Genomic DNA, 23698 nt, shown 5'->3' with positions numbered 1-23698 from the left:
GATGGATGCCATTGTGCTGCTCACTCCCTTGTCTGCTGGTGAGGCCATCTCAACTGCCCCTCTGGCCCTTCCTTCTACCACCAATCCATCTGCCCCGCCCCACCCCCCACTGCCTGGTTTGGCAACAGCATGCACGTTCTCTTCTTTGGCACATTCTTTTTGAAAGGAGGAATGGAATGGCAGTGGGGTAAAGAGGGAGGTGGGCTAGAATGTCTCCCTACACCCATCACGCCCCTCTCCTCCACTTCCTTTCCCACTCTATCCCCTCTCCTTTCAAATACAGCATGCTGGGGAGGAGAACAGAGCAGCTCTCCTTTCTTTCTTTTTTTGAATATTATTATTATCTCCTTTCTAACCATCCGTGTGTGCATTCAGGAGTTTGACTGTCTATCTTTACAAGTACTGACAAAATCACTTTTATAATTCAAATCATGATCCAGCATAGGCCTTGAGTACTTTGATCTGGCCCTGTTCACACATAGATGACAAGTATGGACTATATGACTGAAAAATCTGTACTTCAAAGAAAATAATGCCTACTGATTTGAATAGTATGCCTACCTGAAAGTTTGGCGGTATCATTGTCTTCCCAGCAGGTATCTGCAGAACAATCTTCTCGCCTTCAAACAGCCAAAGATCCCACTTGGAGTCATTGATCAGTAGAGCCCATGGCAGGAGTTCTATCAGCAGAGTTTTCACACATGGTTTCCACACTGACAGCTTCACTCGCATTGGGCTATCCCACTGAGTGAGCTGTTCACTGCTGTTCCAAGTGTAATGTATCAAAGAAGAGATAAAAGAAAATTGTGAATTCATTGGTAAGATTTGAAGTTTATCATCCTTGCCATTCATAAAGCTTTTGTTACACTGTAGTGCCTCCTGATAACAGATATGATTCTGAAATACAAAGAGATTCTACCACAGCAAATCTGTCCCTAATTTAGGCTGGTTTTCTTCTTTGATTGAAATAGGCACTTATTAAAGGATCAAAAAGCAAATCACATTTTAAAATAACTGAATGAAAAGTAGTCTCCGGACAACACCTGGCATCGAATTGCCAACATCTGACTGCTGCAAATATAATAGCTAAAATTCCCTTTAAAAGAGACACACACACACACATTTTCTCTTCATATACTGCCATGTTGCCCCAGGCCTGTGGAACACACAAAGTTAGAGCTGCACCATCTCTGATGGCCTTCAGAAGAGCATTGAAGACCCACCTGTTCTGTCAGGCTTTTAGTTGAATTTTAAATTTGATTTTAATCATCTGTCTTTAATTGTTATTTTATTGTTTATAATTGTTTTTAACCACTGTAAACTGCCATGGGACGATTGTATTTGGCAGTATATAAATGCACTAAAGAAATAAATCGTGATGCAGAACAGTCTTGCACAATGATGCAACTTGTCAACATCTTCAGCTAGTGCAAGGACTAGTCTCAAACATACATTCCTTTCTTTGCACAACAACATTTGCACTATGCCTTTAAGCTAGCACAACACTAGTGTGGAATGCAAGCTAGCTCCCAATGTAGAATGTCTTTTAAAAAGTGCAAGAAACAGGGTTCCCCCCCTCCTTTTAGAGGATTGAAGATGGTTTGAAAGTTGTATAGTTGCCTGATTGTGCTGTGTATACTCATCCCGTTCTGGCTTTGGCAGGTTTCTGAATTCTTCCAAAAACCTGCAAAACCTGTTTGAAAAGCGGTGACAGTGGGTAAAGGAATATGTGAGTGAAGCCTCTCCCTCGAGATGCTTCCAACTGTTGTTCAAATTAGTGTATGCCTCCAAGATTTAATGTTTTCAGATTTATGTTCTAAAGCTGTGTTTGTTGCTTTTAGGATGACTTCTTAACTGTTTTTGATTGTCATTTTAATGATGATGGTTAATGCTTTTAACTGGTTTGTATATCTCTTTGAGTACTATGAAACTAATAAATTTTATATTAAAAACAATCCTATTTATGTGGTTGTCTGAGTTTCCCAGCCTTATTTTATACTCTTTCATAAGAGCATTTGACTTTTAAAATCAATGGTGCAATGGCTTAATTATGAGCATTTACGATCTTGGCAAGAAATGGAACAAAGCTGTATTAAAAATACCATTGGAAGCCTTACCATGATATGGTAAAACAAAATTTTACAAATCCACAATTGTGGGAAAGTCTAATCACAGTTATCATTGTGATAATGTATATATAAGGTAACCCTAGAAAAATGCTTAATTCTCCCATCTCTCTGTACACATCATTTATATTTAATGCAATATTTCATATTGATGGAAATTTTACAAATTGGATCATTTATGATGTATGAAGATTTAAAAATGTGAGGGCGAAAGATGTCTCTCAATGTCTGAGATACCTAAGAAGCTGAATGATAATCCTCTTCAATGGTTCTATTGCTTTCAATTACGTAATGAGTATTATATTAAAGGACCATTCCCTCTTAGAAGGTCTTCTTTTAGTGTACTGATATAGTTAGTTATTCGATTTCTATACCGCCCTTCCAAAAATGGCTCAGGGCGGTTTACACAGAGAAATAATAAAAAAATAAATATATATACAGAAGGAGTAGCAAGGAATATTATCATAAATGGATCAAACTTTGGTTAATTTAGAAAATAGAAAAGGTAACTGTTTTAAAACAATGGGGGGGGAAATGCTAGATATGCCAATAGAGAATACAGTCTGGCAATCACTCTCTAAAAAGATCCTCTCTTTCTCCATGTATTAATTGCAAAGAGAATCATTTTAGGAATATCTATTAGTGATACCTTACACTTATTTATAAGGTGCAAGGCACCACTGATAGATATTCTTATAATGATTGGAATACCTAGCAGTTTCTCCCACTGCTTTAAAACAGTTACCTTTCCTATTTTCTGTTAAACAAAGTTTGAGTCATTTGGGATAATATTGCTTGCTGTTCCTTCTGTCTATATAAGTTGAGTAAAATTTATGAGAACAATAATGATCGGCATCAAAGGTGTTCACAAGGTAGAGCAGACTTTGCACATATCTGGTGGTGGTACCTGGAGATTAAGAAATGTTGGAAGGAAATTGTATATTATCGCCTACTGTTAGGATATATTAATCCACTGTATTTGACTGTGATACTATTATTCTTAGCAATGGCCTTTTAGAACAGCCAATTCTTTCAGAACATGAGGAAATTACATGAAATCTGCTAACTGAAAAAAAAATACTGGCTGAGTTCACTGCACCCACTGAGGGAGTGGCTATCAAAAATCTGGAACTTGGCTGAGATGTTCAGATTGACAGAGAGTGTCATCTTGCAAGACAACCCGCCCCCGATTCATCTTGGAATTTAGCTTAACTCTGTTGTAGAGATGGAGTAGCCGTATCCTAAGATGCAATCAAGCAAGACTCTAAGACAGTTAATTAGATTCGACCCACGAGTGCTCTTTTATCTAGGAGATAAATCTGAACAGCAATCTCCTCACCCACCTATGTCCTGCTGACTCCTCAATAAAGTTTCCTAATTATCTAGTCCGTTCATGAATCTTTGTGCCTTTGCAATCCTTACTAGGATAGCCCAGATGGAAAAGCTTATAGTCTACTTTTAGACCCATGTGTGATCTACAGATGTGGGATTGTGGCAAGCACTCTGCCTCTCTACTGCCCTGGATTCCACCTACTTGGATGCTGCATTATTGCACTCTAACCTTACCTACACTTCTCCTCAGGAGCACTCACAAAATTGATGTTGCACACTATGTTGTCCTCCCTAGTCTCCTAAGCAGTTCCCACGTCTCCTCATAAGCTCACGTGGTTGCCTTCCTCACAGCCCCTGGGAAGTTGGTATGTACATTGGTGCCTGACTGGCCGCTGACAGGACTTGGACATAAGGTACCCACCTGGTGCCCCCTTGTCCACAGTGAAAGACATAGCTGCGGACTCTTCTTCGCCCACAACTTTGGCAGCACCTTTGCAGATGGAACCCTTGTCTCCCCAAATAAGATCCATTCCTGTGGCTTCACTCACAAAACAGCAGACTAAACGGCAGGTGTAAAAGCTGTTCTCTCTCTCTCTCTCTCTCTCTCTCTCTCTCTCTCTCTCTCTCTCTCTCTCTCCCACTGTCCAGCCACATTTCATCACCTGCCAACTACTAGGCAATCCAAGTCTCCATCTTCTCCCTCCCTCATTGAGAGCTGCCTTCACTCCCTGTATTAACAAGGTTGACAAATACGATATTTTCACATATTTTCACTCTGGAGTAAGACATTTTATATCTTAAATTTCAAAAGTCTTTGTCAATGGCACTGTCTGGGCTGTGATCTGTTTATTACCCACACTTGAAGATTTGGTTCTGAGCATTTCCTCCATTTTAGACTTAATTAATAATATGTTTAAGATACATAGGTTCAAGTAAGAGTGGTAACAGTGCACCTTAAGGACAGTCAGATCTGAACAGAAACTTAAATGTTATGAACAGGCAAGTCAATCTAAATATAAATGCTTATAAAAGGGTCCCATTATTTTAATGAATGTTTTGTGAAATGAGGCTATACAGATTTTTTAGCACACAATGGACATTTGTGGTATTAGATAATTTGACTAGCATATTTAGAATGGATTGTGATATTAAAATGAACTTTAACGTAGGATCTATCAGTGCATATATTCATATGTGTATATATAATGAGAATTGTATTTGTGTAACAGTATATTGGAGCTTTAACCTAAAAAACATTTGTGCTTTACAGTTAACTTATTAATTCTCACAGCAGCCCTCTGATGTGGCTCATATTGCCATTTGCAGTAATGAAGAGAAACTGAGAGCGAGGCAATTGACGAGTGTCTATCTGTTGCACTGGGATTGGAGCACAGGTCTGTCAAGTGGAAGTGCTGAACTCCCAACAAAAAGTCAGCAGGAGATATGTGATTGGGGAGGTTGCTATTTGATGGATCTTCAAGACAAAAGATGCTGAACTCCCAGCAAAAGACTACTTGCCTTGGAATACTTGTGCCCAAGACTACAGTGCCTGACTGGAATATTGTCATGACCCAAGATGTCAGGAGTTATCAGGCTTTTATTATCATTTAAAAAAAGAGATCTATACCCTGCTTTTCACCAAAGTTGACAGGGGTATGCATGGCAGTCTCTTCTTGTCCCTGACCATCGATGACAGTCTGGGTTCCAGGCTCTTCCCTCCAGAGAGGGGAGGCAGAAGGAGCAGCAGATGGACTCAGAACCAGTCAATGGCAAAGATGCCAATCCATGGAAGCAGCCCTTCTGCTCAGCAACAGCATCTTCTAGGTGCTGGCACTCCATAGTTCAGTTCAGGTTCGAAGCTCTTTTCTCCAGACGGAGGGGGCAGAAGGAGCTGCAGATGGACTGAGGGGCTGGCCCAGGGGCGGAGCCACCATTAGGCAAACAGGTTCAAAGAACCCGGGCCACTGCCAATCAAGGGCCATGCCTTGCAGCCCCAGAAACACCTCCCACGTCTGATGTCAGATGTGGGGGCATGATTTTGCTCCCAAACGGGGCTGCGTGGTCCCATTTGCAAGCGTAATTGCATTCGCAGCGTGTCCGGAGCAAAAACCCCTGCCTTTTAAAGGCAGGGAGATCCACTCCTGCCCATACTGCAAACACAGTGCTGGCTGATTTCACTCTCCAACGGGGCCACGGGGCCCTGTTTGGGAGCAAAGTCCCGCCCCCTGCACCTGACATATGACACAGGGGGCGTGGCTAAATGCAGAACCTGGTGGCAGAACCCAGGGCGCGACTTGGTTCCCTCCGCACCTGGGGTGGCCAATCCACAGAAGCAATTCCTCCATCTATCTGCCCCTGCTTTGCACAGGACATGTTGAGAGACCCATTTAACAAAAGGTTATTTTAGGACCGTACATGATTTGCAGATGTACTTATTTCACTGCATGCCGCATAACTCCAAAGGAAACAACTAAAAAGGCACAGTACCTGACACAATCCTTCTTTGTATAAGGCCACTCAGGTTGGGGGGAGAGGCTACACCCATAGAACTCAGCAAGTATCTCATTTGCAGTGCCCCCGATATTTGATTTGGTGGCTATCTGCTTAATGAGTGCTGTTGAAATAGGGACTGCACATTCAGAGGGATCATCTTCTTCCCTGCAAAGCAGAAACAGAACAAAATAGATATGATATACATTGCATGGATTTAGTTATTATTTAACTTATTTTGGAGCCGTTTGAGTTCACGGGATTGTGAACTCTGCACATGCCCATATTTGGCATACTATGCAATATCGGCTGTTTAGCAAACATGGGGCGACACTGCCAAAGTTCAGAAGAACAAACAACAGTAGGGAGTCCCCCATGGCCTCTCTTGTAAAAAGGAGGAAACTACCAAGCAGACCTGAGTCGAGAGACCTTCACAAGATAAATAGCTAACACCCTTCCTGGGCAATGGGATTAGCCTCACTAATTGCGCCTACAACAACCCAGATAAGCATGGCACACTCTCAGCCTCCTATCACAATGTTAATGAGCTGGCAAGGACCCAGAGGTAAGATCATTGACAGGAAAAGAAAACCTGTCTCTCTCTCCCAGGAAGAGATGTCCCATTCTCAGATAAAGCTTTTGGGTTCACCCATTCAGTATTCCACACACACCTCTCAATTCCATCTTTTGTTTCTTAAAGATCACACCCACTTGACTGTTTGATGCAAACATAAACTTATTTGTTACACATGAGCTTCAGTCCCTGCTGTCAGGGAGTGTGACCTATACATTGCCCCAGGGCATGGATTTGCCTATTGGTATTTCTGATTTCAACACATGGTCAGAAGAAGGAGGAGGAGGAGGGAAAACACAACAGAGAACTCAGAGAAGGACCCTGGAGAACAGAACGCCCCTGGACCTACCCTGGAACCAAACGCTATCCTGGACCCCTTGCTTGTGAGAAGCAACTCTGTACCACTTGGCCTTTCTTTTCCCTGCCTTTTTACTTTGCCCCTGCAGGGAAATCTGACTGTGCACTCCAACCTGCAAGTGCACTCAACACACCAATGGATTGGGACCAGTAAGACCAACCATCTATCCCTTTAAATCTCCTCGCTCCCTTCTCTCTCCTCTTTGTCTACATCTGGGCCCTCTCTCAAGTAAAGCCTTAAGCTGATCCATTGACAATTTGGACCTTAAGCTAAAATGTCTCTATATGGGACTAGAGTTTATACCGTTAATTAAAATTTTATTGGCTCCTCATCTTGCCTAATCAATCTTTTTTTCCTGTTCCCCGATCTGACTGTACCATATTTCTTTCTTCTCAACATTTCCAGACCAACACTTTAAACAAAGAGATACTGTAATAAGCTGATTCCCTACACTAGTCCAAAAATACCACTGGAGTGTTTAGCCAGTACGCTGGAACAGTTTCATTAACATTAGTAGAGGAAGCTGTGTGTATGCTCTATTCAATTGCATTTCCAATGATTCACCTGACACATGGAAGATTTTGGCGAAACTGATGATACTACAGTCTAACATGCTTAGAAGAAAAAACAGAGAAAAAGCCTACCTGGCTTGGAAGGTCAAGTGATGGGTGAGATCAGGTTCTATATTTTGCAAGGGTTTTTCTTCCCCTCTTCCTGGAATCATTTGCATTTCATTCAATCCCAGGCTTCTTTTCTCTAAGTGTATGATGATGGGATCTGGAAGATGGCTCCTCATGATAAAGAGAGGGCTGAAAACTATCTATAAAAGCAAAAGTACAAAACAGCTTCAGTATTAACTTTGAGCCCAGCATTCCAGTTGTAAAAAAACCCTGTGAATAAATCTCTGTTCTAGGTCAATTTGACCTTAATTTATTTCAGAACATGAGAGGTCAGGTCCAGTAACAATTTGGACAATAGAGAATGCACTCACAATTCGTTGATGTACTTGAGAGTTGGCCTCTAATGTCAAAACCATGCACCACAAATAAATAGAACTGTTTGATGATGGCACCTGCAGACAAGATAGACAAATATTACAGAGGTTACTGTAGTCTTATAAAGATAAATATATTTTATTTTTATATCAAATGATTACCAACACGTTCTTCTTTCAAGTTAGAAAGAAGATCAGCTTTTGGAGAACATATAGTATTTCTATTTTTTGCATCTTTCTAGGTAGAATGCATATTTAGGTCACTGGATCTAGAGGATTTTTCTTAAAGCAGCAGAAGCTAGATTTGCTCCACAGCAAAGCAGGACCCTTCCTAGCCGTTGAGTGTAAGGGTGATTAGTTCCCTGAATAAAGGCACTGCCCATCCATAACTACAGGTTGCTTACCTGTAACTTTGGTTCTTCTAGTGGTCATCTGTCCTATTACACCAATGGGCTATGCGCCTGTGCAGAGATCTCGTTGGAATCTAACAAGCTCAATTCTCCTGATTTAGACGGGAACCCTGCCCCCAACCACTATATGCAGCTGTGCCACTCCACATTCCTTCAGTCATGGAGTCCGCCTTCAGTAGACCTAGCGGGGAGGATGGGAGAGTGTGTAAAAGGACAGATGACTACTAGAAGAACCAATGTTACAAGTTAAGCAACCTGTAGTTCTTCGACGTGGACTCTATCTTTTACACCAATGGGTGCATAATAAGCTAGCACCCAAGGTGGAGGGAACAAACAGAAACAGGGATGCAAAAAGTATTTATTTCAAAGAAATGAAGTACATCAACTGAAAATAGACTGCAGGACTGTCCTGCCAAACTTAGCATCATTCCGTGCCCTGGCATTAATAACATAATGACGAATAGAGGAATGGGGCAAAGCCCAAATAGCCGCGTGACAGATAGTGTCCAAAGGGACTGCGCAATCAAAGGCAACAGAGGCTGCCATGGACCTAACTGAGTACACCTTAACAGTCATAGGCAACTGTTTATTTGGCCAAGCTGTAGCAAAGTTTAATAGTAGAAACAATCCAACTAGACAGGGACTGAGGAGAAACTTGCAAGCCTTAGTGAGGCCCATCATACAGAACAAACAGAGAAGGAGTTTTCTTCCACTCTGCCGACTTTTGAACATAGAAGGACAATGCCCTCCTAACATCCAAACAATGCAACCTGCATTCTGCATCAGATGAAGGGTTCTGAAAAAATACAGGCAAGGTGAGTGGCAGGGAACGATGAAAGGTAGAAACTACCTTCGGAAGGAATTGAACACCCAGTCAGAGCACAACCTTATCTTTATGAAACTGAAGGTACGGCAAATCAACCCTCAGGGCCCACAGTTCACTCACCCTCCTAGCAGAGGTGATCGCCACAAAGAAGGCAACCTTCCATGACAGAAGACGAGGATCAATCAAAGCCAAAGGCTCAAAGGGCGAGTGTAGCAAACCAGCCAGTACCACCGACAAATCCCAAGCCGGTGACATGACAGGGTCATCCGGTAAAACATGTGACAAATCCTTCAGAAAACTGTTACCAGTGGGTCCTTGAACAAGGAAACCCGAGTGGTGGGCGAATGCACCACAATGGCCACCAAATATACTCAGAGAGGAGAGCTTCAAACCAGACTCTTTTAAATACAAAAGATAGGTACAAACATTCTGAACAGATAGGTTAAGAACATAAAATTCATTTTGTGTAGCAAATGTACTGAAATGAGTCCATTTATGTCTATACAACTTTCTTGTCAAGGGCGTTCTAGCTGCAAGCAAAATGTCTCTGAGTCTCACCGGAAAGGCAGCAGGATCTTCCAGACAGGCAGGTGCAGAGACTGGATGTCCGAATGGAGCACCAGACCCTTTTCCTGCGACACCAGGTGAGGTAGAATGGGAAGATGCACACAAGTCACTGCCAGAGTCGGAAACCAAAGCCTCCTGGGCCACCAAGGGGCTATCAGGATGGCCTTGGAGTGGTCCTCCCTCAGTTTGTGACAAACCTTTGGTATGAGGGGGGATGGTGGAAACAGGTAAGGGAAAAGGCCGTTCCAGGACAGGACGAAAACATTGCCCAGAGAGCCCTCCCCTTCCCCTCCCCTTGAACAATAGAGGGCACACTGAGCATTGTCCTGAGATGCAAAGACATCCAGAACCAGAGCACCCCACATTGCGAATATGTCCTGGAGTACGCCCTGATCCAACATCCACTCGTCGGAAACTGTTTTTAGTCTGCTCAGCATGCCCACCTGGACATTCAGGTTCCCTTGGATGTAGACCACATGTGGCATCACCACCTGTGCTACACACCAGTGCCACAGGTCGATTGAAAGAACTAGGAGGCTCCTGGAGGTTGTGCCTCCCTGCTGTTTTATATAGGCTTTCGCCATCGTATTGTTGGTTTGAACTGTCACAGAACAACCCACAATTATGGGAAGAACCCCTTGAGGGCATAGAATACGGCCAACAGTTCCAAGTAATTGATGTGCCGACCCATCTCTGTTATCGTCCAATGGCTACTCAGGTGATAATCGCCCATATGAGTGCCCCACCCTAGCTCCAATGTGTCTGTTGTAATCACCCAGCAAGGAGGAGACATCTGGAAGGGAGAGCCGAAGTCCAGATGACGAGGCTGTGGCTTCCCACACCATTTGAGGAGGCGTGTGCTCCAGCTGAGCAGAGTCCCAAAGGGGGTCAAACACATCCAGGAACCACCTCTGAATGATGTGCATCCCAAGACACGCATGCGGAAGCACGTACATAGTAGCAGCCATATGGCCTAACAGGTGCTGCACCGAGTGCATGGTCTGTGGCCCTCCGACTAGGAAAGTGGAAGCTAACTGCACAAGTGTCCCTATGCGGGCCTCCGGGAGGAAGACCATCTCCAAGTGGGTGTTGAAGATCAGCCCTATAAATTGTATCCTGCGGACCGGATCCAGCTGGGACTTCTCGAAGTTGACCTGCAAGCCGAGGTTCTGCAAAGTTTGACTGTGTCGAGAGAGCCCAAAGCAGCCTGCTTTGAACCTGCTAGGATGAGCCAATTGTCCAGGTAAGGCAGTATTTGTATCCCCTTTTCTTGTAGAAACACTACCACAGGGGCCAGACATTTTGTAAAGACCCTCGGGGCTGTCATCAGGCCAAATGGTAAGGCCTTGAACTGACAGACGATTCCCCCTATCTGGAAATACAGAAAACGGCAATACTGAGGGCGTATGGAGATATGATAATACGTAGGGCGGTATAGAAATTGAATTATTATTATTATTATTATTATTATTATTATTATTATTATTATTAATACATGAATGTGTGTACCTAAGTTTGGTGTCCAGGGATAGATTGAGACTTTTGTTGGTGTACCGATCGCCCTGTTGCTCAAGGGAGTCCCTAACTGAGTGGATGGACTTGGTCTCGGGCTTGGTGTTGGAGTCCCCCAAGCTTGTGGTGCTGGGGGACTTCAATGTTCATTTCAGGACCAATTTGTCCAGGGTGGCTCAGGAGTTCATAGCAGTCATGATGATTATGGGCGTATCCCAAGTGGTCTTGAGAACGACACACATTGCTGGTCACACGCTTGATTTGGTCTTTCACTCTGATCAGGGTGGTGTTCCGTAGGTGGGGACTCCTGAGATTTCCCCATAGTTATGGACGGACCACCATCTGGTTAAGGTTGGACTCACAATCACGTCCCATCTCTGCAAGGCTGAAGGACCTATTCGGATGGTCCGCCCGAGAAGGTTACTGGATCTAACAGGATTCCAAGAAGCCTTGGAGGGATTTAGTGTTGGCTCTGCCGGCAATCCTGTTGATGCCCTGGTGGAGAACTGGAACAGCAAACTCACCAGGGCAGTAGACACGATTGCTCCTAAGCATCCTCTCCAACCCGCTGAAAAATTAGCCCCTTGGTATATGGAAGAACTAAGGGGGCTGAAGCGGCAAGATAGATGACTGGAGCGCAAGTGGAGAAAGACTCAACTCGAATCCGACAGATTGCAACATAGAGCACATTTGAAGATCTATGCTGAGGCAATATGTGTGGCAAAGAAGAGATTCTTTTCTGCCCGTATTGCATCTGCAAGTTCACGTCTGGCAGAGTTGTTCAGGGTTGTGAGAGGGTTAGTACGTGCCCCATCTCCTTTGAATTGGAATCTGGAGCCATCGATTACTCGCTGTGACGTGTTTAGTGAATTCTTTGTGGGGAAAATCTCTCGTATTCAGGCTAACTTAGACTCAGTCTCCACAATTACTGCAGTGTCTGGTGTCCAGCAACTCCTCTTGTATGGTTAGGTTAGATCAGTTCCAGTTTGTGACTCCTGATGATGTGGACAAGCTGCTTGGAGCAGTGCGGCCTACTATCTGTTCTCTTGACCCTTGCCCAACATGATTTATAATATCTAGCAGGGGGATTGTTGTAGGAGGCCTGGTAGAGATCATAAATGCTTCTCTGAGGGAGGGAAGGATGCCTCCTTGTCTTAAGGAGGTAATTATTGGACCACTTCTAAAGAAGCCTGCCTTGGATCCCTCAGAATTAGACAACTACAGTTCTGACTCCAAACTTCCGTGGTTGGGCAAGGTAATTGATAGGGTCATGGCTTCCCAGCTCCAGACAGTCTTGGAGGAAATTGATTATCAAGACTCGTTTCAGACTGGCATTCAGGCAGGCTATGGGGTGGAGACTGCCTTGGTCAGCCTGATGGATAATCTCCAATTGGGAATTGACAGAGGAAGTGTGACTCCGTTGGTCCTTTTGGACCTCTCGGCGGCTTTTGATACTATTGACCATAGTATCCTTCTGGAGCGTCTGAGGGGTTTGGGAGTGGGGGGCACTGCTTTGCAGCGGTTCCGTTTCTACCTTTCAGGCAGGTTCCAGATGGTGTCCCTTGGAGACTGTTGTTCTTCAAAATCTGAACTTCCGCATGGTGTCCCTCACGGATCCGTATTGCCTCCAATGTTGTTTAACATAGCAATAGCAATAGCACTTACATTTATATACCGCTTTATAGCCGGAGCTCTCTAAGCGGTTTACAATGATGTAGCATATTGCCCCCAACATTCTGGGTACTCATTTTACCGACCTCGGAAGGATGGAAGGCTGAGTCAACCTTGAGCCCCTGGTCAGGATCGAACTTGTAACCTTCTGGTTACAGGATGGCAGTTTTACCACTGTGCCACCAGGGGCTCTTATACCATCTACATGAAACCACTGGGAGAGATCATCAGGAAATTTGGTGCAGGGTGCTATCGGTATGCTGATGACACTCAAATCTATTTCTCCATGCCAACCTCATAGGGAGAGGGCATAAACTCCCTAAATGCCTGCCAGGAGGCGGTGATGGGCTGGATGAGGGATAACAAACTGAGACTGAATTATTGTGTGGGGTCGAAACCCAGGAGATGAGTTTGATCTGCCTGTTCTGGATGGGATCACACTTCCTCAGAAGCAACAGGTCCACAGTCTGGGGGTGCTTCTGGATCCAAGCCTCTCCCTATTGTCCCAGGTTGAGGCGGTAGCCAGAGATGCCTTTTATCAGCTTCGGCTGATATGCCAGCTGCGTCCGTTTCTTGAGATAAATGACCTTAGGACAGTGGTACATATGCTGGTAACCTCCAGACTGGATGACTGTAATGCGCTCTATGTGGGGCTGCCTCTGAGGTCCAATATAGAGGTTTAGGCCTCTGAGGTCCAATATAGGGCACTAACAGCCATCTGGTTTCAGAATGATAAAAGTAACAGGAGTAGAAACAGGGGCTCGTCACATTGATGACCTTTTTGATCGCATCCTTCGAGAGGAGAGCGGAGACCTCCTGTTCCAACACTGGGGTTGAAGGTGTAGTCACGACCCTGGACAACGGTGGTGTCTGGCAAAACTCGAGGGCATGCGTATGACTGTGAGGACCCATTGATCCACAGTCACCTTATCCCAATTCACCGCAAAGGTAGACAGGCGGGCCCGAAAGGCCCAATAGTCATTGTTTTTTCTGAAGGTATTTGGATGCTGCTTCTGAAAGGCAGGCTTACTGGCCTGGAAACCAGACTTATATCAAGGCTAGAACCTGTTAACTCAAAAGGAACATTCCGATGAGTACTGTTGCTGCGAAGGAGCTTTAGCCTGCTGTTAAGGAGGGCACCTGGGCTGCCTTTGTGGATTAGGATCAGAGGAAGAGTAGGACATAAATTTTGCAGTACTCCTCAGCTTCTGCACCTTCTGTAAGGTGTTATCAGTCTGTTCCACAAAGAGGCTTGAAGAAGCTTGATGAGGTCAAGCTGGAGGAATGCAGCCAGGCATGCCTCCTGAGAGCCACAGACATGGCCATCACCTTTGCTGCGCATTCCACAGAGTGTCTTGCTGAGTAAAGTTCCTGCTTTGCCACCTGCACAGCTTTGTGCAGAAAAGCCTTCACCAGATCTCGCTTATCCTAGGGCAGGAGATCCAAAAAGGGGGGGGCACCTTTTCCCACAAAAAATGGTTATACCTGGCGTTACAGGCCTGGTAGTTGGCAACCCATAAATGCAGAGCCGACGCCGAGTAGAGCCTCCTCCCAAAGGAGTCCAACTTACTCTTCTCCTTATCACTCAGCGCAGAGTGACTACAACCTTTGGATTTTTGCAGGGAGGCCTCCACCACAATGAAATTAGGCATAGGGTAATTCGTCAAGAAGGCCATATACTCCTGCATCTGCACCCTATAGAAATTCTCCAAATGTCTGTTGGGTTGCGAAAGGGTTGCTGGCTTCTTCCAGTGCCCATGCATGACTCCCAATAAAGCAGTATTCGGTGGTAGAAAGGCTGGTACTTTAGCCTCGACATCAATGAGACCGAATAAAGGGTCCAATTCCCTTTTTTGATGCATATCAAGGCTCACCCCGAGAGCCAAGGCCATGAGGGCCACAAAGGCCTAGTATTGCTTCAGATCTTCCAACAGATAAACAGGATTAGAGTCTGATTGATTGTCCAAAGGGGACGACTCCAGAGAAACTATGTCCAAGTCCAGAGAGTCAGGTTCACCCTCTTCACTTTCCATCTCAAGAGATGCAACTGGATCCGGAGCTAAGTCCAGAGGGACAGCTGGAAGCTCTGGATGGTTCCCAATAGGTTTGGTACTGACCCATCTGCCGCCGCAGTCAGTACCAAGGAAGGTTGCAGCACCGGAAGCTAAACTGGAACCTCCGATGGCGATTTGTGCCCACTAGTGTGGTTGCGAAGGTCTCATCAAGGAGAGTGAAGCCTCCCTTCCAAATGCGAAGGGGCCCTACGCAAATCATGATTAGTCCCGGAGTCTCCATAAGCAGATTCCTCCTGGTACCGAGATCCATACCAGGGCTTCCCATAGTCAGAACAATCCGATCGATAATCAGAGGGATACTGTCTATAAACGATGGCTTCCTGGTGCCAATCTCCATAGGAGGAGAGTTTGTTATCTACATACGTGGAACCCCACGTATGTCACGGTATTGACCAGTGTATAACGGTCCATGTCGATCCCAATGTCTCCCATATCTGTATTTGGAGGAGAAATCCTCTGAGTCCCAACATGATCTCCGATCCCCATGGAGGGGCTGTTCCACACAGTGCATGGGAGACAAATGATGTCTAGGCAGCCATGTCGAATTTGTGGCAGGCTTGTCCGGCAAATAGGGTTCATAGTCCGATGTAATATCAGCTGCTATCAAGAGTTCCTGTCCTGGAAAGGTACAGTCAGGTGTCTGGCTCGGAGACATTGAAGCCACTGGAGAACTAGTATGAAGGCGAGGGTCAGTAGAACTTGGTATTGAAGGAACCGGTACCATGGCTGGCAGACCTTCTGACCCCTGATCAACAACCGCTAAGCCATGCTCCGAAGAGACCAATTTTGGCTTCTTAACCAGCGGCACCTCCGAAAAAGAGACTGGCGGGGGCTTCTTCTTCTTGAAGACAGGCAGTAGATGTTGTCCTGCCGGTAGATGCAGAACTAGTGCTGGCTTCTTCTTTTTCTTCTTCGGTGGTACCGAAGGGACCAAAGAGCAGTTTGGTACTGAAGGTAGAGTACTGTATGCTTAGGCAAGTCATCTGGCGGCAAAGAAGGGGCCAAAACCACAGGCAGGTCTGAGGCAAGTGTTGACAGCACTGGTACTGAGACCGGCTCTTCTAGTGCCGGAGGAGTAGAATCCAAATGCTCTGACTGTATTGAAGAAGCCATTTTAAATGATTGAGTATCGAGCGAAGAGATCTAAGATCGACAATGAACACATTTTAAAAAGTTCTTTGTGCCCAGCATAGAAACTTTCAGCCAGCCGACCACAAAGCCCCGTCCCGCCTGGGATTGGAGCCAACAAAGATGGAGGGCGGGGGGCACCATGAAAATAAAAATGCCAAGAAAAAGTCATTGCTTCACGTAGAAAGAAAAACAACAGGCGTGAAACAGGGGAATTAGGAGAAAAACAACAAGAGGATCCAATGAATCACAGTCCTACTCGTTGCCGAGCCAAAGATTCCACGACGTCTACTGAAGTACGGATGACAAGGACTGAGGGGGTGTGGAGTGGCACAGCTGTATATAGCGGCTGGGGGCGGGGTTCCCACCCAAATCAGGAGAATTTAGCTTGTTAGATTCCGACGAGGTCTCTGCGCAGATACATAGCCCATTGGTGTAAAAGACAGAGAACATGTCGAAGAATGAACAGGTTGCTCACCTGTAACTGATGATCTGGAAGAGATCCGTTGACATCCATAAGAGTGGGTTCTGCACCTGTGCGGAGAACACGAAGTAGCTATGCCACAGCTTGTCGAGGCGTTCCAGCCCTGCCCCCATGCGTGCAGTGTGCTATTTAAGGGCTGCTGGACACCACGTTCCTCAGTTCTTGGATGACCGCTGAGGACGACGACCATCCAGTTGAACAGGTGAGTTCATCAATGTTGACAGCTAGAAGCAAGGGCAACGGCATGCACAAAGGTATGCACATAGCAGAGCACTACTGCAGAGGAGAGGCTAGGGAGGGTCTTATGGATGTTGACAGATCTCTTCCAGATAATCAGTTACAGGTGAACAACCTGTTTATCTGGAGCGAGATCCGTTAAGCTCCACAAGAGTGGGTGTTTAGCAAGCTCCCAACCGAGGAGGGTGCAGTAGTGCTATTGTAACATCCTTTTAAAAACACTTCTCCTGAAGCTCGCCTCTGCAGCAGAGCGCATATCTATGGCATAGTGCTTTATGAAGGGCATCTTCGAGGACCATGTTGCTTCCTTAAAGATGTCCACAAAGGTCACTCCCAAGAGGTGTGCAGCCAAGGAAGTGTATGCCCAAGCGGAATGGGCCTAGATGGCTTCCGGTGGAGTCTTGTTCTGGAGCCTATAAGTGAGCATAATAAGCACGACCAGCCATGTTGACAGACGTTGTCTCGATATACAGGATCCCTTGGTAGCACCCTTGTAAGAAACGAAGAGGCATGTAGAGGACCTAAAGCCTTTAGTCCACGCCAGATAGAACAAGAGCACTCTACGCACATCTAGGCAGTGCAGAGAACGTTCTAAGGTGGAAGTAGGGTCTCTGAAAAAAGTAGGGAGAACAATGTCCTGGTTCAGGTGGAAATCAGATACAACTTTCGGTAAAAAGGCAGGATCCAAGCGCATGAGAACTTTTTCTGGATTGAATCTTGTGTACGGTGTATCGATTCTTAGAACTGTAAGATCGCTTACTCGCCTCACTGTGGTGATTGCCAGCAGGAAGGCTGTCTTTAGGGAGACCAGCTTTAAAGATGTTGTAGCCATTGGCCTGAAAGGTGCCTGAGTTAGCGATGAAAGTACTAGTGAAAGGCTCCAGGGTTCCACTGGGGTCTTAACCAGAGGGAAGACATTAGACAGACCTTTCAAAAAAGCCTTGCTCTGTGGATGAGAGAATAAGGTGCTGCCATCACACCCTGGATGTCTCGAAGAGAGGGCAGCTAAATGAACCTTCAGGGACATGTCGGCCAAGCCTTGCAACTTCAGTTTAGATAGATATAGAAGTAGTCCTGGACAGATGCCCGCTTAGGCAGAAAACCACGGGTTTTTGCGTATGCTTTGGACTTGAGCCACTTTCCCAGGTAATTTCGCCTGGTAGAGGCTTTTCGTTCATTGAGTAAAATTTAGCTTAGGAGTCTATCCACCACGTGGTCAGACGAAGCATGTTGATGTCTGGGTGGAAGACATGCCCGCTATCTTGGGAAAGGAGGTCTGGTAATTGAGGCAGATGGTGGAACCAGATCCTTGATAGTTTGCGTATCTGTGGAAACCAAGGTTGCCTTGGCCACCACGGTGTCACAAGGATGCCGGTTGTTGGTTCGGCTAGGAGACGAGCCACCACTCTGGCAATTAGCGGTTGAGGAGAGGACATATAAGGCATTTTCTTCAACCAGTCTAGCTGCAAAGCATCCCCCATGGACCGGTGATCACGTCCTGCCCTGGAGCAAAAGCGGGCGCATTTCGTGTTCATGGAGGTCGCGAACAGATCTATTGATGGTTACATCTAGTGGTTGAACAGGGGTGTTATGTAGTCCAACTTGATTTCCCATTTGTGCTGCCGTTCTTGGAGAAAAACACAGCTTAGGTCATCCACCAGGACATTCTCAGGCTTTTGATATGTACTGCCACTGGGGAGACACGGTACCGCATGCACCAAGAGTTCAACACTGAGAGCACATAAGCTGTGAGACACTGTCCCGCCCTGACGGTTGATGCAGGCCTGTGCTGTTGTGTTGTCGAGGTGAATCTGGACAGACCTGTTCTGTATGAGCGGCAGAAAGGCTCGAAGTGCTTGAAAAACAGCCAGTAATTCTAGAAAGTTGATATGTAGGCGACCCTGGTGTGGTGTCCACTTCCCCTGAATTTGGCAACCTTCGCAGTGAGCACCCCAGCCCAGAAGAGAGGCATCTGTCATCATCCAAATGGACGAGAACAGTACTTGGAAAGGGACTCCTTCCAGGAGATTTCTGTGCTCTGCCAGTCAAACAACAAAGCCAGGCAGTAAGCAGTTTCTTCAAACCAGAGCCAGTCTGGGCCGTAATAATACCAGTCAGTCGAACAGAGTCCAAATCGTAATCCACAGAGTCCCAACGGTCCAAGGTCAACATACAGGCACAGCAAACAGGAACACAGCCAAGTATCTCAGTGAAGAACACTATTGATACCAGCACAGCGGCTGTGGCAAAGCTGGCTAATATAGGCTGAAACCATGTGCTGTTAATCATGGATCCCGGACTCAGCAACATTGCTTGTTAGTTTAGCCATTCTACACATGCAGTCCTTTATCTCCTGCTGTCTCTTTGAGCGATGCCTCTCCACTGCTGAGACCGGCCGTCCTTCTTCCATAGGAGCTGCCACGACAGGTTCTAACTCTTCTCCAGCCTCCCGTGTGCTGGTCCTGCTCTCCTCTGCAAGTTCTGGACCTTGCACTCCCACCTCTGCTGCCATCGTGTCCGTCTCTTTCTCCTCTTCCTCGGAGTCCGTCCATGTGCTAATGACAACAATGTGAATGCCAAACAATATCTGTCAGCCAGGCAAAAAGCATCATACACAGAAGAACCGTTCGTAATAAAATGTCTTTTTTTTTTTAGAACAAACCAAGTCAACCAACTCACAAGGAACTTTCCCGACAAAGGAGCGGTAGACTAAGGTCCTAACGTTAAGGCGGTTGTAAAAGAACTGAGGAACACAGTGCCCAGCTGCCCTTAAACAGCACGCTGCATGAGTGGGGGAGGGGCTGGAACGTCTTGACAAGCTGCGGCATGGCTACCGTGTGGTTTCCGTGCAGAACCCACTCTTATGGAGCTTGACGGATCTCACTCCAGATCTACATGTTCAGATTGAGCTTTTGACTTATATGCACTCTAAAATTATAGACTCATGATTTACAAAATATTTGCTTGCATACCTGAATGACTGTACTATATTCAGTGTGTTTAGATTCAAGGTACACATCTCTTGACCAGTCTTCTTCTCCTTTAGCTTTCACACTCAATTCTGTTAGCTCATTGCTTTCAAGGACATATGAAGGTAGTTTCTGTTTGGGTTCAAGGCAGTCAAAATGTTCCTTCACAACTGCCTGCCCATCTTGTCCAATGTAATGCTGAACAACTTTCAGTTCAATGCTTTCAGAGAGGTAACTACATACAATCTGTCTTCCAGAAATAATGATCTAAATTGAAAAAAACAAAAACAAAAACAAAAAACGAGTACACGAACACAGAGAAATATTGCATATTATACTCCACATAAATCAAGAAAATTCAAAATGTATCAGTTAACAAGTATATTTTTCTGCAGATGGTCATGCAGAGATAAGGATACACTGTTGAACCTGTTGCTGGCATAAAGCCACAAATTCAATCATGTGCAGTATAAGTAATCTAGATAATAAGCTTTGTATTAAACCCTATGTTTAATCTGTACAATTTAAGGTACTATTTAAACCTTATGTTCAATCTGTACAATATATGTATGGTATACACCTGTACAGTTTCACTCATTCTGTTAACAAACGTACAGTAGGATGCTTCTTATTTGCATATTGTTTTTGAGGAGGCCTGTATATAAGTTCAGTTTGACAATAAATGCATCTGCAGTAATTCATACAAAAACATGTACATCTGTACATATGCATTTATTATTATTATTTCTTGTTTACACAGTCAGACAGGTGTTATTGACTGGTTTGTTTTATCCAGACATCAAGTCCTTCCCAAGGACCTGGGATGCCAGAATTTTATTGTAAATTGTTATAGATATCGTCGCAGAATATAGGCTGTTCCCAGTAAAGCTGCTTTTTGTAATTGGCTGATGGTGATTTCTGTGGCCCCTATGGTGTTGAGGTGCTCTTCAAGGTCTTTTGGAACTGCACCCAGGGCTCCAATTACCACTGGGATTATTTGGGTCTTTTTCTGCCACAGCCTTTCAATTTCAATTTGTAGATCTTTGTTGTTGTTGTTGTTAAAACTTTTATACCGCCCTTCCAAAAGGCTCAGGGCGGTTTACATTAAAACACTATTAAAATCAGTTAATAATTAAAACAAAAATTATAAAAAAGAAAACAATGATTAACAATTAAAAACACAGTAAAACAACAATTAAATAATCAGAACAATTTAAAAACAAATTTTTAAAAGCTGAGAAAGCCTGGTTGAAGAGATGTGTTTTCAGGGTTAGGGTTGGCAAACCCTAAGCAAAGCAAACGAGTTGGCGACAACTGGAGACGGACCTCCTCAAGTGACCTCAATGGGCAGTGGGGCTCATAGCGAAGAAGACACTCTCTTAAATACCCAGGGCCTAAGCCGTTTAGGGCTTTATACGTTATAACTAGCACTTTGTATTTTGCCCAGAAACCTATTGGCAGCCAGTGTAGCTCCATCAACAGAGAAGTAATGTGGTCTCTCCGAGATGACCCAGAGACCAACCTGGCTGCCGCATTCTGAACCAAGTGAAGTTTCTGGACTACGTACAAAGGCAGCCCCACGTAGAGAGCATTTCAGAAGTCAAGTCTGGAGGTTACCAACAAATGTACCACTGTTTTGAGGTAATTAATCTTGAGAAATGGGCGCACCTAGCGTATCAGCCGAAGCTGATAGAAAGCACCTCTGGCCACCGCCTCAACCTGAGGAATCAGGGAGAAGTGTGGATCCAGAAGTACTCCCAGACTGCAAACCTGTTCCTTTTGGGGAAGTGTGACCCCGTCTAGAACAGGTAGATCAAAATAATCTCTAGAGTTCTGACCCCGCACAACAACAACAACAACAACAATAATAATAATTCGATTTCTATACCGCCCTTCCAAAAATGGCTCAGGGCGGTTTACAAAGAGAAATAACAAATAAGATGGCTCCCTGTCCCCAAAGGGCTCACATTCTAAAAAGAAACATAAGACATACACCAGCAACAGTCACTGGAAGTACTGTGCTGGGGGTGGATAGGGCCAGTTACTGTCCCCCTGTTAAATAAAGAGAATCACCACGGTAAAAGGTGCCTCTTTGCCCAGTTAGCAGGGGTAACTAACTTGCCCAGTTAGCAAGGGTAGCAATAAGTACCTCCGTCTTATCTGGATTCAGCTTCAGTTTATTCTCCCTCATCCAGCCCATTACTGCTTCCAGGCAGGCATTTAGGGAGGATTTGCCAACTCCTGAAGAAGTTGACATTGAGAAGTAGATCTGGGTGTCATCAGCATACTGGTAACACCCAGCTCCAAATCCCCTGATGATCTCTCCCAGCGGTTTCATGTAGATGTTAAAAAGCATCGGAGAGAGTATGGAGCCTTGAGGGACACCATACTTAAGCTCAGATTTTGAAGAGCAACAATCTCCAATCAACACCATCTGGAATCTGTCCGAGAAGTAGGAGCGGAACCACTGTAAAACAGTGCCTCCCACCCCCAACACCCTCAGATGTTCCAGAAGGATACTATGGTCGATAGTATCGAAAGCCGCCGAGAGATCCAAGAGGACAAACAGAGTCACACTTCCTCTGTCAATTCCCAATTGGAGATCATCCATCAGGCTGACCAAGGCAGTCTCCACCCCATAGCCCGCCCGAAAACCAGTTTGAAATGGGTCTAGATAATCAGCTTCCTCCAAAACCACCTGGAGCTGAGAGGCCACCACCCTCTCAATTACCTTGCCCAGCCATGGGAGACTGGAAACTGGCCTATAATTGCTGAGGGATCTAACACAGGCTTCTTTAGAAGAGGTCTAATGATTGCCTCCTTAAGACAAGGAGGCATCCTGCCTTCCCTCAGAGAAGCATTTATGATTTTTACCAGGCCGCCTACAATAGCCTCCCTGCTAGACAGAACAAGCCATGTTGGACAAGGATCAAGAGAACAAGTGGTAGGCCTCACCCACCACTCCAAGCAGCTTGTCCACATCATCAGGATTCACAAACTGAAATTGATCCAGTCGAATCATATAAGAGGAGTTGTCAGACACCTCCAGTTCAGACATCAAATTAATTGTGGAGTCTCCATCTAAGTTGGCCCGAATCCGAGAGATTTTGTCAGAGAAAAATTCATTAAACACACCACAGCAGGTAACTGATGCTTCCAAATTCTGGTTCAAGGGAGAGGGGGCAGATACTAGTCCCCTCACAACCCTGAACAACTCCGCTGGATGTGAACTCGCAGAAGCAATACGGGCAGAAAAGAACCGCTTCTTTGCTGCACGTATCGCCTGAGCATAGATCTTTAAATGTGCTCCATATCATTTACAATGATAAGTCTGTATCCGGCTATTGAAATGGTATTATAGATATCAATAATTCCATATTCCTACAATATACAGTTGTCCCTTGCCAAGTGAGAGGGTTCCGTTCCTGGGAAACCTTGTGGTTGGCAAATTGGCAGTTGGAGAACCATGGAAAGCAATGGCAAACAGGGGGTTAGAGGAACTGCAGTTGCAAAATGACTGAAAACAAGTTAATAAATTGAAAGAATCCCCCCTGTCTCCCGGAAATGACCCTGACCCTGGAAATGACCTCCTGACCCCAGAAATGACTCCCTGAAAACCATCCCCAAACCCGCCAAATCTTTAAGAAAACTCACCAAACCGCAGATACTTGGGTCACGGTTGGCGAAGGCGGTCACAATTTTCCAGTCACGGATACTCAAATCCACAATTGGGAAAACCGCAATAGGCGAGAGACGACTGTACCAAGATCTATAAGGGAAATCTCACTATTTGCGGATCATGTATCCACCACGGGTGTCTAAATGACACCCAATTTCATGCTCCGCAGATACCAAAGCGTTAAATCTGTGTATCCGTGGTTCCTAGAGGGTCAAAAGTGACCATGAGGTCACTTCCTGCCACCATTTTTAATGCATGCCTAAGGA

At 45.2% G+C, this 23698-nt stretch overlaps 1 protein-coding gene across 9 annotated transcripts in view; it reads right to left on the bottom strand.

Moving 5' to 3' along the window:
* The window catches only part of VPS13B (vacuolar protein sorting 13 homolog B), a 714157-nt gene that overhangs the window by 45848 nt on the left and 644611 nt on the right, over positions 1–23698 (bottom strand). For 8 of the 9 annotated variants that reach the window (XM_053245154.1, XM_053245151.1, XM_053245152.1 and 5 more), the window contains 5 exons: positions 19757–20020; positions 7872–7952; positions 7525–7700; positions 5946–6116; positions 562–763 (listed from right to left, as the gene is read on the bottom strand). In XM_053245154.1, coding sequence (XP_053101129.1) covers positions 562–763; positions 5946–6116; positions 7525–7700; positions 7872–7952; positions 19757–20020 — 894 coding nt within the window. The remainder of the gene's footprint in view (positions 1–561; positions 764–5945; positions 6117–7524; positions 7701–7871; positions 7953–19756; positions 20021–23698) is intronic. The other variant, XM_053245153.1, reaches the window with a different exon arrangement.

Source organism: Hemicordylus capensis, chromosome 4 (assembly GCF_027244095.1).
Source record: "Hemicordylus capensis ecotype Gifberg chromosome 4, rHemCap1.1.pri, whole genome shotgun sequence".
In the NCBI taxonomy this organism is placed as follows: Eukaryota; Metazoa; Chordata; class Lepidosauria; order Squamata; family Cordylidae; genus Hemicordylus; species Hemicordylus capensis.
This window is presented reverse-complemented; position numbering and strand designations above follow the sequence as displayed.